The sequence below is a fragment of the Takifugu flavidus genome, chromosome 19 (assembly GCF_003711565.1).
Source record: "Takifugu flavidus isolate HTHZ2018 chromosome 19, ASM371156v2, whole genome shotgun sequence".
In the NCBI taxonomy this organism is placed as follows: domain Eukaryota; kingdom Metazoa; phylum Chordata; class Actinopteri; order Tetraodontiformes; family Tetraodontidae; genus Takifugu; species Takifugu flavidus.
The window spans coordinates 3,562,595-3,575,094 of record NC_079538.1 but is presented as its reverse complement, the minus strand read 5'-3'; the positions used below and the strand labels follow the sequence as shown (position 1 = coordinate 3,575,094).

General features: G+C 48.3%; 1 protein-coding gene across 1 annotated transcript in view; it reads left to right on the top strand.

The window, feature by feature from the left end:
- The window catches only part of LOC130516285 (E3 ubiquitin-protein ligase TRIM9), a 31,245-nt gene that overhangs the window by 13,117 nt on the left and 5,628 nt on the right, over window positions 1–12,500 (top strand). Inside the window, 6 exon segments of the mRNA XM_057017253.1 lie at window positions 3,911–4,006; window positions 5,445–5,567; window positions 8,898–9,008; window positions 9,648–9,801; window positions 10,203–10,283; window positions 12,357–12,500. The exon segment at window positions 12,357–12,500 is cut by the window's right edge and continues 20 nt beyond it. Coding sequence (XP_056873233.1) covers window positions 3,911–4,006; window positions 5,445–5,567; window positions 8,898–9,008; window positions 9,648–9,801; window positions 10,203–10,283; window positions 12,357–12,500 — 709 coding nt within the window.

The following is a 12,500-nucleotide window of genomic DNA, read 5'->3' as shown; positions in this document are numbered from 1 at the left end:
AAGAAAATGATCCCATTTGAAAACATGAGTGAAAAGAATAAATATGGAGGTTTTTAGCTCCGGGGCGTATCAGAACGGGAGGGTTTAACCCTGTCGTCCCACTTGACAGGGTCAGAGCCACCACAGCCCTGTCCAGCACTCGTGGAGATGATCCAAGTGTGGCGCTAGCTTCTACGCTGCAGAAGGTTTTATGGCAACACTTTAGCATTAGCAGCCTGTCACAGCGCCCCGCTGCTGTCTGGGTAGTTTAACACCCCCACTCCACTGACCCATGGATTTATGGCCCTTTCCAAACCTCTGACATCACAGCCTTTATCATTGAGTGTGGCCATCGTGCTTCTCCAGAGCTCCTGATCACCTTGAGACTTTTAAGTATAAAATTAGGCTTCATCACAGCTCAGTGCTGTTGCTCTGAACAGTGAACAATCCCGACGATCCGATATCGATGTTGAGCACTGTCTGCTCCACTAGAGCACATTTGGGAGGCTCTTTTGGAAGGTTAATAGCCAGACCTATTCCCTCTTTTCTGCATTATCTATCAACGCTCCTCCATTACTGCTCTAATATGCTAATAAGACAGCAGCTCTTGTTCCTGAGAGGGGCTCTGGAGCAGCTTGATGCCACTGAAGAGAGATGACAATGCATTTTGGAACATTAACAGAGGATGGAAAGGTCAAGGGCAAAAGAAACAAGTGAGGAAATTCTTTCTGCTCATCTCTGCTCTGCAGGTGGTCTTGAGCTTTTGTTGTGGGATCCAAAGATCTGTCATTGTTTCCCTGTTCTGTTTCCATTTAGGGTGTGTGTTCGCCCCCTTATCTCTCTCTCTGGCCACGGGTCTGCAGCCGTACTGGGCTCCACAGTGGGCTGACGCCTCGTAGCTGGAGCCAAATTTAGACGCAGACTCGTGGGTGCGTCCAGGCCTGTTGTGAAGCACTTGACATTTAGCAAGACTTTAAATGATTTTTCCACTTTCCATTTTCAGTGCAACAGATCACCTGAGAGCTCACATTTCCCCCCAAATAACCTACTTTTACTTTGCAGATGGTAGAAATGGAGCCCAGTCTCGCTTGTATAGAGATGGGATTATTCCTCTGGTGCTAAGGGCAAAGATCTTTTTAAATACTTTAGATCTGAAGGATGGCAGAGGTTGGTAACTGGCCCCACTGTGTTGGCTCTTGTGATTATTAGGAGCTTGCTGACATGGCAGCAGAGCAGGTTAAATCCAGGGATCGTTGGGGTTTTTATATATCAAGGCTAAAACAACTCAAAAATCCAGCTGAGTGTAACAGGAATATCTGCTTTTAAAGGGAAAATAGGGGCAAATCCACTCTATGCTCTTCCAGCCTGGACAGAGAGGAGTTCCTCAGAGAGGAGTCTGTTTGTGCATCCTGGGTCCTGATCTTCAGACTTGTTGGTTCCTGATATGATGTCTAGCAAGGATGCTGTGTCACAGCTCAACACATGGACCCAGTATTAATATTTGATCACCAATGGATTTAATACAATAAATTGAGGCTGATCAAATCAATGAAAGAAGCAGGTCAACAATTAGAAGAGAGGCGTGAATGGTGCTCCCAACTCTGACCTGGTGGCCAGAGCTGCAGCTGAAGGAACAAAGAACCAGACAAATACAGGAGGCTCCTCAGAGCACGTTTGTCTTCCCCTTGTTAGCATCTTGGCATGCGCACACAGACGCACAACACACTCGCCAACAGACACACACTGACCAGACAGCTTGCTGGGCCAGATGGGCTCTTGGTGAGCAGCAATGAGAAGCTCTGCAGGGTTGGCTTGATTCATGAACCGTGACCTCCACACGTCCCTCCTCCATGTGCACAGAGATAAAATCACTGTGTGTGTGTGTGTGTGTGTGTGTGTGTGTGTGTGTGTGTGTGTGTGTGTGAGGATGTCCAGAGAGGATTATACATATGTGCAGTGGGAGATTTACTTTTCTATATGTAGAAGAACCAGCAGTGTGTGCGTGTGTGCGCGTGTGTGTGTGAGAGATAATAAAATGTGTAATAATCAATGACAGACACTAATGTGACTAATGTCATTTAAAACAAATGATTAAATCCTAAATGGATTAAATGGATTGTTATTGATCCTGAACGATCTTCAGCATCATTCAGAGAAAAAGGAAGTTGTTTCAGGTGATCTTTCAGAGCCCCTAATGTGATCATTCTGTCACGAGTCTGACCTCTGCTGTGTGCGTGTGTGTGTGTGTGTGTGTGTGTTGTGTGTGTGTGTGTGTGTGTGTGTGTGTGTGTGTGTGATTAGGAGGTGGGGAATCTGGGCGTGGTGATAGTGAAGCAGATCCATCACCGCTTGGCATGTGGGTTTCCTTTGTCCTGTCTTCTCTTATTTTCCACTGACTGTCTCTCTTTATCTTACTAGCACACACACACACACACACACACACACACACACACACACACACACACACACACATACACACACACACACACACACAATTCTTAACCGATGTACTTTGACAGAACGTGGTCTTCATTGTTTCCATCAGCCTGTCCGTGACTTTCTATACAGTAAGAACAAATATATAAAATAGGTCATGTGATCTTCTTATTGACGTCTTTAAAATTGCAACAGAGCCACAAACGCTTATTTTTGGACATTTAGAGTTGAAGAAATGTCACAGACACGTGTCTCCTCCTGATAATACCCTGTATTACCCTGATATATAGGCTAATAATACCCTATATTACCCTGATATATAGGCTAATAATACCCTATATTACCCTTATATATAGGCTGATAATACCCTATATTACCCTTATATATAGGCTGATAATACCCTGTATTACCCTGATATATAGGCTGATAATACCCTGTATTAACCCTGATATATAGGCTGATAATACCCTGTATTACCCTGATATATAGGCTGATAATACCCTGTATTACCCTGATATATAGGCTGATAATACCCTATATTACCCTGATATATAGGCTGATAATACCCTATATTACCCTGATATATAGGCTGATAATACCCTATATTACCCTGATATATAGGCTAATAATACCCTACATTACCCTGATATATAGGCTGATAATACCCTATATTGCCCTGATATATAGGCTGATAATACCCTATATTACCCTGATATATAGGCTGATAATACTCTATATTACCCTGATATATAGGCTGATAATACCCTATATTACCCTGATATAGGCTGATAATACCCTTATTACCCTGATATATAGGCTGATAATACCCTATATTACCCTGATATATAGGCTGATAATACCCTGTATTACCCTGATATATAGGCTGATAATACTCTATATTACCCTGATATATAGGCTGATAATACTCTATATTACCCTGATATTTCTAACAATAACACCAAAGGTTTATTGTGTTATTCTGTTGGTTCCATGTTGATAATGGTGGACGTAATGGTGGAGGTGGAGGTGGAGGTGGAGGTGGAGGTGGACGCAAGGCGAGGTGGAGGTGGAGTGAAGGGGGAGGCGGAGGTGGATGGGAGGTGGAGGTGGACGTGGAGGTGGACGCGGAGGTGGAGGCGGAGGTGAGGTGGACGCGGAGGCGGAGGCGGAGGTGGATGCGGAGGTGGAGGTGGACGTGGAGGTGGAGGTGGACGCGGAGGCGGAGGTGGACGTGGACGTGGACGTGGACGTTGTTGTTTTCCTGCTTGTCTAAAGAATGAAGCAGCATCTAATCTTGATTCCAGAGTTAATCCCCATTATTAAGACACAGCAGAGGCTCTGTCACGCTCCGGGTCGGGATCAGACATAATCGGAGCATCCAGGGAGACTAATCTGTCAGGCTACCATTGCGTAACTCACATCTCAGCCCCGCCCCCCCCCGTGCCATCCATACATTAATATGTATAGTGATGTAGGAACGCCCGTGTCTCTGCAGTGTCAGCTCTCCCAGGCCCTGAACGGCATCTCGGACAAGGCCAAAGATGCCAAAGAGTTCCTGGTGCATCTGAAGAACCTGCTGCAGCAGATACAGGTGAGTGCACGTTCAACAGGTGAGTGCACGTTCAACAGGTGAGTGCACGTTCAACAGGTGAGTGCACGTTCCTCACCATGCCAGCAGCACATATTCGTACCTGTGAAGGCATCAACGTGCTCCTCTGTTCTCTGTGTTTGGACCTGATCATGTTTATAACATTGTAGTAACTGAAGAGCAAATTTTAGTTATTACAGAAATCAGAGTGTTTCAATACTATTCAATTAAGTTTTCAAATCCAAAACAGTTTTTTGCAGCACTATGATGCTAGCAGACTAGCCGTGTGTGTGTGTGTGTGTGTGTGTGTGTGTGTGTGTGTGGTGTGGTGCGTGTGTGTGTGTGTGTGGGGTCTATTGCAGGTGTGGATGGAGGAGGGAGAGATGGAGGGTTGGATGCCGATAGAGTCCTATTGTAAATATTAAATTATGACACAGCTGTATTAAAGTGCTAATAATTAATAAAGCTAATAATTAATAGAGCTAATAATTAATAAAGCTAATAATTAATAGAGCTAATAATTAATAATCAATAATTTATTGATGCGGTCTGCTGATGTTGGACATTTAGGACATCCTCTGATTGTTGACTGTAATTATTGTCATTACGTTTGTTCTTATTGGCTCGTGCTGCTGGTAGAGCAGCCGCCCCGCCTGCTGCCCCTCCACGCATGCACGCACGCACGCACACGCACGCACACACACATGCACACACGCACACGCACGCACACACACACGCACGCACACATGCACACACACGCACGCACCACACACGCACACACACGCACTTAGCAGAGACAGATGGATGAAGGCTGATCAGCATCTAACCTTCCTATAAATCTGAAGTGTGCGACTCTTGAGAGGAAGCTTGATACGAGGCGCTAACGGCTTCATCATCTCCGTGGAGATCAAAGAGTCCTGAAGACGCTAACCCGTAGCTGCCACGTGCACATCAGAGCATCAGGTTTCTCATTAAACACAGTTCCAAGGCTTTCATTGAGGCCAGTTCTCTACATGTGCAGCCATCGTGGGCGTTCCCTCCCGGCAGCACAGAGTCATTTTGGATGTTTTAAGTGCGTTAGCTGCCTCTAAACTCTGTTTCCTGAGCTAACGGGCTCCCGTAGGAGCGGAGCCTGGATCAGGGGGTGTTGAGAGGGAGAATGCTAGCAGAGAGTTACGCAAACATGCTAATCAGGAGTAAATTTAGCCGCTGGACCTCATTCTGGTGTTTGGAACAAGAATAGAAATCAAATCTGCATGTTAACAAATGTGAAGCCGCTCCGTTCTGCTCATGAAACAAACACACTGATGCTGAAAGTAGCAACAACGTTGAATAAGATGCCCGATCACACACACACTGCTACACACACACTGCTCAGCAGGGTTCCCGTCTGTTACACACATTTGCTGTGTTTGTGTGAATAATTGTGGCGGCGTGACAGGAGGGCGGCGTGGAGTTCGAGGCGTGTCTCGTGGCGCAGTGCGACTCTTTGATCGAGGCGCTGACTCGACAGAAGGCTAAACTGCTCACCAAAGTCACCAAAGAGAAGGAGTACAAACTGAAGGTAAAGTGGGCTCATCTTTCCTTTGATTTCTGCTTTAGAACATTACTGGTTCTCCCAGGCTCTCTAATATTTTACGCTGATCCAGGGTCAACAATTAGGCTGCATGAACTGACTAAACAGGCACTCAAACCTCATCAGGATTCATGAAATGTGTGTCAGCGCCGCAGACGGACATCCATTCAAAATCAAATGAAACTAGAAAGATAAGCTGATTTAAAAAGAATCAACTTTTAATACCTCCAAAAGTCTCGGATGTGGATCATAATGTTTCATTTGGGCTGTGGAAATCCGCCGCCTGGGGTTTCCTGAGTAACCCGGGATCACATGGACGCGTGCCCGCCCTCAACGTGCCCGTCTGACCGTCTGGGGACGGAGGAGGACGGAGCGTTTGGACAGGCGCCACGGGGACAGCTGCTGTCCCGATCAGCAGCCTGAGGACGAGGGACGGAGATGGTTGGGCCACATCAGCACAAACGCTCCAAACAAACCACAGATTAGCATAAAGGAGCGTTTTAATGTGCCAGAGAAAATATGATGTTTTATTCTCTTTTCCAGCTGCGCACATCTTGTATGTGAGACGCGCAGAAAGACGAGAGCCACTTTTCTTTTATTATCTCTCTTTCTTTTCTACGCTTTTCTGGTCCGGAAGTCACGATAATCCATGGATTATTCAGCGATCCAGACAGATGTGCAGATTAACTAAAACCCAACCTGAGTTATTGAGTTCAGGAGCCTTTAAAATCAGACTGCAAGTGTTGTTTTACATTTTAAATTTAAATTTGATCGTTACAGATTCAAGTTAGCGATGCACATGCTAATAATCTGCGGTGAGATGGAGTGCACCGCGCTGGGATTAGACTTTGGATCATGCTAGAACTGAGTGTTCTATTTCAAATCCGGGCATACATTAGCATGTTCCAGTCGACTCAGCTTTAAATTAATTTCAAATGAATCTGGAACATATTGAACGAGCCGTCAGGCGGCTGCGCTGAGCGAGTGGGAGGCAGCTAACGGCTCTCATGCTTCACACTTGATGTTTGCACAGGAGAATTAAGGTGATAAGATCATCTCATGACTGCCTGTCAGGGGGCTTCGCTACAGGTGGGATCAGTGGAAGGTGGGTCAGGGTTAGGCTAAGGGTCAGGGTTAGGCTATGGGTCAGTGTTAGGCTATGGGTCAGGGTTAGGCTAAGGGTCAGGGTTAGGCTATGGGTCAGGGTTAGGGTCAGGGTTAGGGTCAGGGTCAGGGTTAGGGTTAGGGTCAGGGTAGGGTCAGGGTTAGGGTCAGGGTCAGGGTTAGGGTTAGGGTCAGGGTTAGGGTCAGGGTTAGGGTTAGGGTTAGGGTTAGGCTAAGGGTTAGGGTTAGGCTAAGGGTCAGGGTTAGGCTAAGGGTCAGGGTTAGGCTAAGGGTTAGGGTTAGGCTAAGGGTCAGGGTTAGGCTAAGGGTTAGGGTTAGGCTAAGGGTTAGGGTTAGGCTATGGGTCAGGGTCAGGGTTAGGCTAAGGGTCAGGGTTAGGCTAAGGGTTAGGGTTAGGCTAAGGGTTAGGGTTAGGCTAAGGGTCAGGGTTAGGCTAAGGGTTAGGGTTAGGCTAAGGGTTAGGGTTAGGCTAAGGGTTAGGGTTAGGCTATGGGTTAGCCAATTGAATGTTTCTTCATCCCAAATCCTCCACGATGACTTTCTTAACGCTCAACATTTCACACCATCTGTGCAGTAATGGAACACAAGTTATTGCATTCTGATGGAAGCAGCCAAGAAAAGAGACTCACTCTCTGCACTCCACAGCTTCTACAACTGTTTGCATGTTGATAATTAATTCTGATCTCATTAGCCACAGAGTAATGAGGGGACTAATTATCGACACTGTCTCATTAACTTTTCCAAATCATTCCGACAGCCATTGCTTAACGGCATAATTAAGCAAGTATTTGCATCCCACCGTCAGCACACACTTCTTTCCTTTCATACGACAGTTGTGATGTGAAAGAGTGATACGACAGTTGAGATGTGAAAGAGTGATACGGCAGTTGAGATGACATGAAAGAGTGATACGACAGTTGAGATGTGAAAGAGTGATACAACAGTTGAGATGTGAAAGAGTGATACGACAGTTGAGATGTGAAAGAGTGATACGGCAGTTGAGATGACATGAAAGAGTGATACGACAGTTGAGATGTGAAGAGTGATACGACAGTTGAGATGTGAAGAGTGATACGACAGTTGAGATGTGAAAGAGTGATACGGCAGTTGAGATGTGAAAGAGTGATACGACAGTTGAGATGTGAAAGAGTGATACGGCAGTTGAGATGTGAAAGAGTGATACGACAGTTGAGATGACATGAAAGAGTGATACAACAGTTGAGATGTGAAAGAGTGATACGACAGTTGAGATGTGAAAGAGTGATACGGCAGTTGAGATGACATGAAAGAGTGATACGACAGTTGAGACGATGTGAAAGAGTGATACGACAGTTGAGACGACGTGAAGAGTGATACGACAGTTGAGACGACGTGAAAGAGTGATACGACAGTTGAGATGTGAAAGAGTGATACGGCAGTTGAGATGACATGAAAGAGTGATACGACAGTTGAGACGATGTGAAAGAGTGATACGACAGTTGAGACGACGTGAAAGAGTGATACGACAGTTGAGACGACGTGAAAGAGTGATACGACAGTTGAGACGACGTGAAAGAGTGATACGGCAGTTGAGATGTGAAAGAGTGATACAACAGTTGAGATGTGAAAGAGTGATACGACAGTTGAGACGACATGAAAGAGTGATACAGTTCTGACCTGTCAGTCAGGCTCAGCTTGTTGCGACACCCATCAAAACGGTCCTTTCCTTCATCTCCTCACAGCTGATTTCTAAACTCTTTCTGTCAGCACTGCTTAAACCTTCAGATCCTCGTGTGATCATCACCTGTGATTCTAATATATATATAATATATAATCACCTGTGATTCTAATATATATATATATATAATCACCTGTGATTCTAATATATATATATATATAATCACCTGTGATTCTAATATATATATAATATATAATCACCTGTGATTCTAATATATATATATATATAATATATAATCACCTGTGATTCTAATATATATATATATATATATATAATCACCTGTGATTCTAATATATATATATATATATATAATCACCTGTGATTCTAATATATATATATATATATTATATATATATATATATATATATATATAATATATAATCACCTGTGATTCTAATATATATATATAATATATAATCACCTGTGATTCTAATATATATATAAAATATATAATCACCTGTGTGCTCTGTGATCAGGTGGTGCGCGATCAGATCACCCACTGCACCATGAAGCTGCGTCAGACCACCGGCATGATGGAGTTCTGCCTGGAAGTCCTGAAAGAGAACGATCCCAGCGGATTCCTGCAGGTATCTGATCCCCTCCTTATGTGTCTGGGGCGGTGACCAGGTTTTACACACGCACACACGCACACTCACACACACACGCACACACACACACACACACGCACGCACACACACACACACACACTTGCATTTCACATGAATAGTGTGATTGTGTGACTTCCTGCTTGAAAGATAATCCAAGAGGCTCCTAATGTTAAATTGTGCCAAATGTAAATCCAGGAGTATTTGATAATTTACCTGACCGTTTATTGCAAACATCCACTTTAATCCCAGCTCCTGCGTCTGGAGTGATGGGATGGACCCACTGTCCTTTCTCCTGAGGCACTCTGGCTCCTAGCAGGGATCCAGTTTTATTCTTAAATATTTGAGCTGCATTAATACACACAGACAGTGTGATGATCACAAACTAATGCAGCTGATCCCAGAGGCGAGGAGCTGAGGAGCCGAGGAGCCAAGGAGCCAAGGAGCCAAGGAGCCGAGGAGCCGAGGGTGTTAGTGCACACAAAGTCATGGAAATGGAAGAATTCTCCATTCCTGCATTTGTTTATCACTTCCTGAAGAATGTTTGCTTGACTTGCCTGTGTGTGTGTGTGTGTGTGCGTGTGTGTGTGTGTGTGTGTGTGTGTGTGTGTGTGTGTGCAGATTTCAGACGCTCTGATCAAGCGGGTAACATCGTCTCAGGAACAGTGGGTGAAGGGGGCCCTGGAGCCGAAGGTGGGCCCTGACTTTGACCTCACTCTCAACACCGACTCGCTGATGCAGACCATCCTGCAGCTGGACTTCTGCCAGAGCAAAGGTGAGCAGACAAGAGGTCATCTAGAGATCTGCCCCGCTGGATCTCCTGTCACAAGACACCAGGAAACTGTCCAAAGTCCTTCTGCATTTAAAGAGATTCAACATGAGGCACCGGTAAACACGCTTCTTTAATGCAGCACCACACACCATAAACATGGCGGGGAGATTATAGAACACTCCCTAATCAGAGGGCAAACGTGTCCACGCTGGATCAGTTATTCACCGTCCATTAACGTCTAATGATGATCTGACCGCTCACTGATCCAACCTGGTTGGAGCCATGTGGGACGGACTCTGGCCCGTCTTCCATCCCTGTCCACCTCCTACGTGTCTCTACCTTATGCACCATCTCGTGCGCCCGTCCGCTCACATTAAACTTGCAAACTGACCTCATATTTGCAGATGTGCACGAGAGCCCATTAAGGAAACAGGTGCAGGCATCAGAAAGAACTGAGGCTGAGATGGGGACGGAGAGCTCAGAAGGTATCTTTCATGGACCCTTTCCCTCCTCCGACCTGCGTCTTGTCACTCCCGCCCCGTTCCTTGGCCCAGAGCCTTCAGCACCGTCACTCCCGCCCTGTTCCTCGGCCCAGAGCCTTCAGCACCGTCACTCTCCGCCCTGTTCCCCGGCCCAGAGCCTTCAGCACCGTCACTCCCCTACTCCCGCCCTGTTCCCCGGCCCAGAGCCTTCAGCACCGTCACACTCCCGCCCCGTTCCCCGGCCCAGAGCCTTCAGCACCGCCACTCCCGCCCTTTTCCCCGGCCCAGAGCCTTCAGCAACCGTCACTCCCGCCCTGTTCCCGGCCCAGAGCCTTCAGCACGTCACTCCCGCCCCGTTCCCCGGCCCAGAGCCTTCAGCACCGTCACTCCGCCCACTCCCTCCCGTTCCCCGGCCCAGAGCCTTCAGCACCGTCACTCCCGCCCTGTTCCCCGGCCCAGAGCCTTCAGCACCGTCACTCCTCCCCCGCCCTGTTCCCCGGCCAGAGCCTTCAGCACGTCACTCCCGCCCTGTTCCTCGCCCAGAGCCTTCAGCACCGTCACCCCGCCCTGTTCCCCACCGCCTCCTCCCGCCCTGTTCCCCCGGCCCAGAGCCTTCAGCACCGTCACTCCCGCCCTGTTCCCCGGCCCAGAGCCTTCAGCACGTCACTCCCGCCCTGTTCCCCGGCCCAGAGCCTTCAGCACCGTCACTCCACTCCCCGCCCTGTTCCCCGGCCCAGAGCCTTCAGGACGTCACTCCCGCGCCCTGTTCCCCGGCCCAGAGCCTTCAGCACCGTCACTCCCGCCCTGTTCCCCGGCCCAGAGCCTTCAGCACCGTCACCCCCCTGCCACTCCCCCCATGCCTTTCCCCGGCCCAGAGCCTTCAGCACCGTCACTCCCGCCCTGTTCCTCGGCCCAGAGCCTTCAGCACGTCACTCCCGCCCCCCCCCGTTCCCCGGCCCAGAGCCTTCAGCACCGTCACTCCCGCCCCGTTCCCCGGCCCAGAGCCTTCAGTCACACCCATCACTCCCGCCCTGTTCCCCGGCCCAGAGCCTTCAGCACCGTCACTCCCCTCCCGCCCTGTTCCCCGGCCCAGAGCCTTCAGCACCGTCACTCCCGCCCTGTTCCCCGGCCAGAGCCTTCAGCACCGTCACTCCACTCCCGCCCCGTTCCCCGGCCCAGAGCCTTCAGCACGTCACTCCCCTCCCGCCCTGTTCCTCGCCCAGAGCCTTCAGCACCGTCACTCCCGCCCTGTTCCCCGGCCCAGAGCCTTCAGCACCGTCACTCCCGCCCTGTTCCCCGGCCCAGAGCCTTCAGCACCGTCACTCTCCCGCCCTGTTCCCCGGCCCAGAGCCTTCAGCACCGCCCTGACTGGAGACCTCACTGCTGTTTCTGTCCCACAGCATCTGTCTGCTCTCTTCCCTCTGCATGTTCCATGTTTCCAGCTCCCTGTGATGAACCCCCGTCTGTAGAAGACGGAAGTGAAGCGACTGCATGCATCTGTCTGTCCCCGAGCTCGTTGCCTCCTACCTGTATTATTGCTGATCTGGTTGGGATGGATGAACAAATGCCGTATGAATGAATCAATTAGGAATTTCAAGCGTGGATCCTGCTGCCTTTCCTTTGTTCCTTTTGATATGAAGGTAGTCTTTTGAATATGCAGATTTCACCACCTTCTGAGATCTTCACTCACATGTTTGGTGCTTATTTTTAGCCTTATTTGAAGTTTGTGCAGTTGTTTCCTGTGAATATGCAGTTCTGTCCTACTTCTTATTGGACTTTAGATGCTAAGCTAAGAATCCTGATTGGATGTGATCAGTTCACCTAAAATATAAATGAATGCAGATGGTATCAGTGCTCCAGTAGCTGGGTCAAACGGTGCACTAAAGCTCCGCCCCCTATATATGCACACACATGTGTGTGTGTATATATACACAGTCCCAGAGTTCAGTCACCTTCAGGCTATTTTAATTAAACATTAAAGCTCCAGTTCCCTTCTCCCAGTCCTCTGCTTGCCCCCCCCCCCCACGGCCCCCTCCATCAGCCTCCCATTCTCTTCTCCTTTATCTCCCCCTCCAGTGGAATCGGGACCGTCTGTGCCGGGAGCGCCTCTGCTGCAGCTGGACAAATGTTGCACCGGGAACAACAGCGCCACCCTGGCATGGAGGGTGGTAGCGCCCCCTGCTAACCCCATCGAGGGCTACATCCTGGAGCTGGATGATG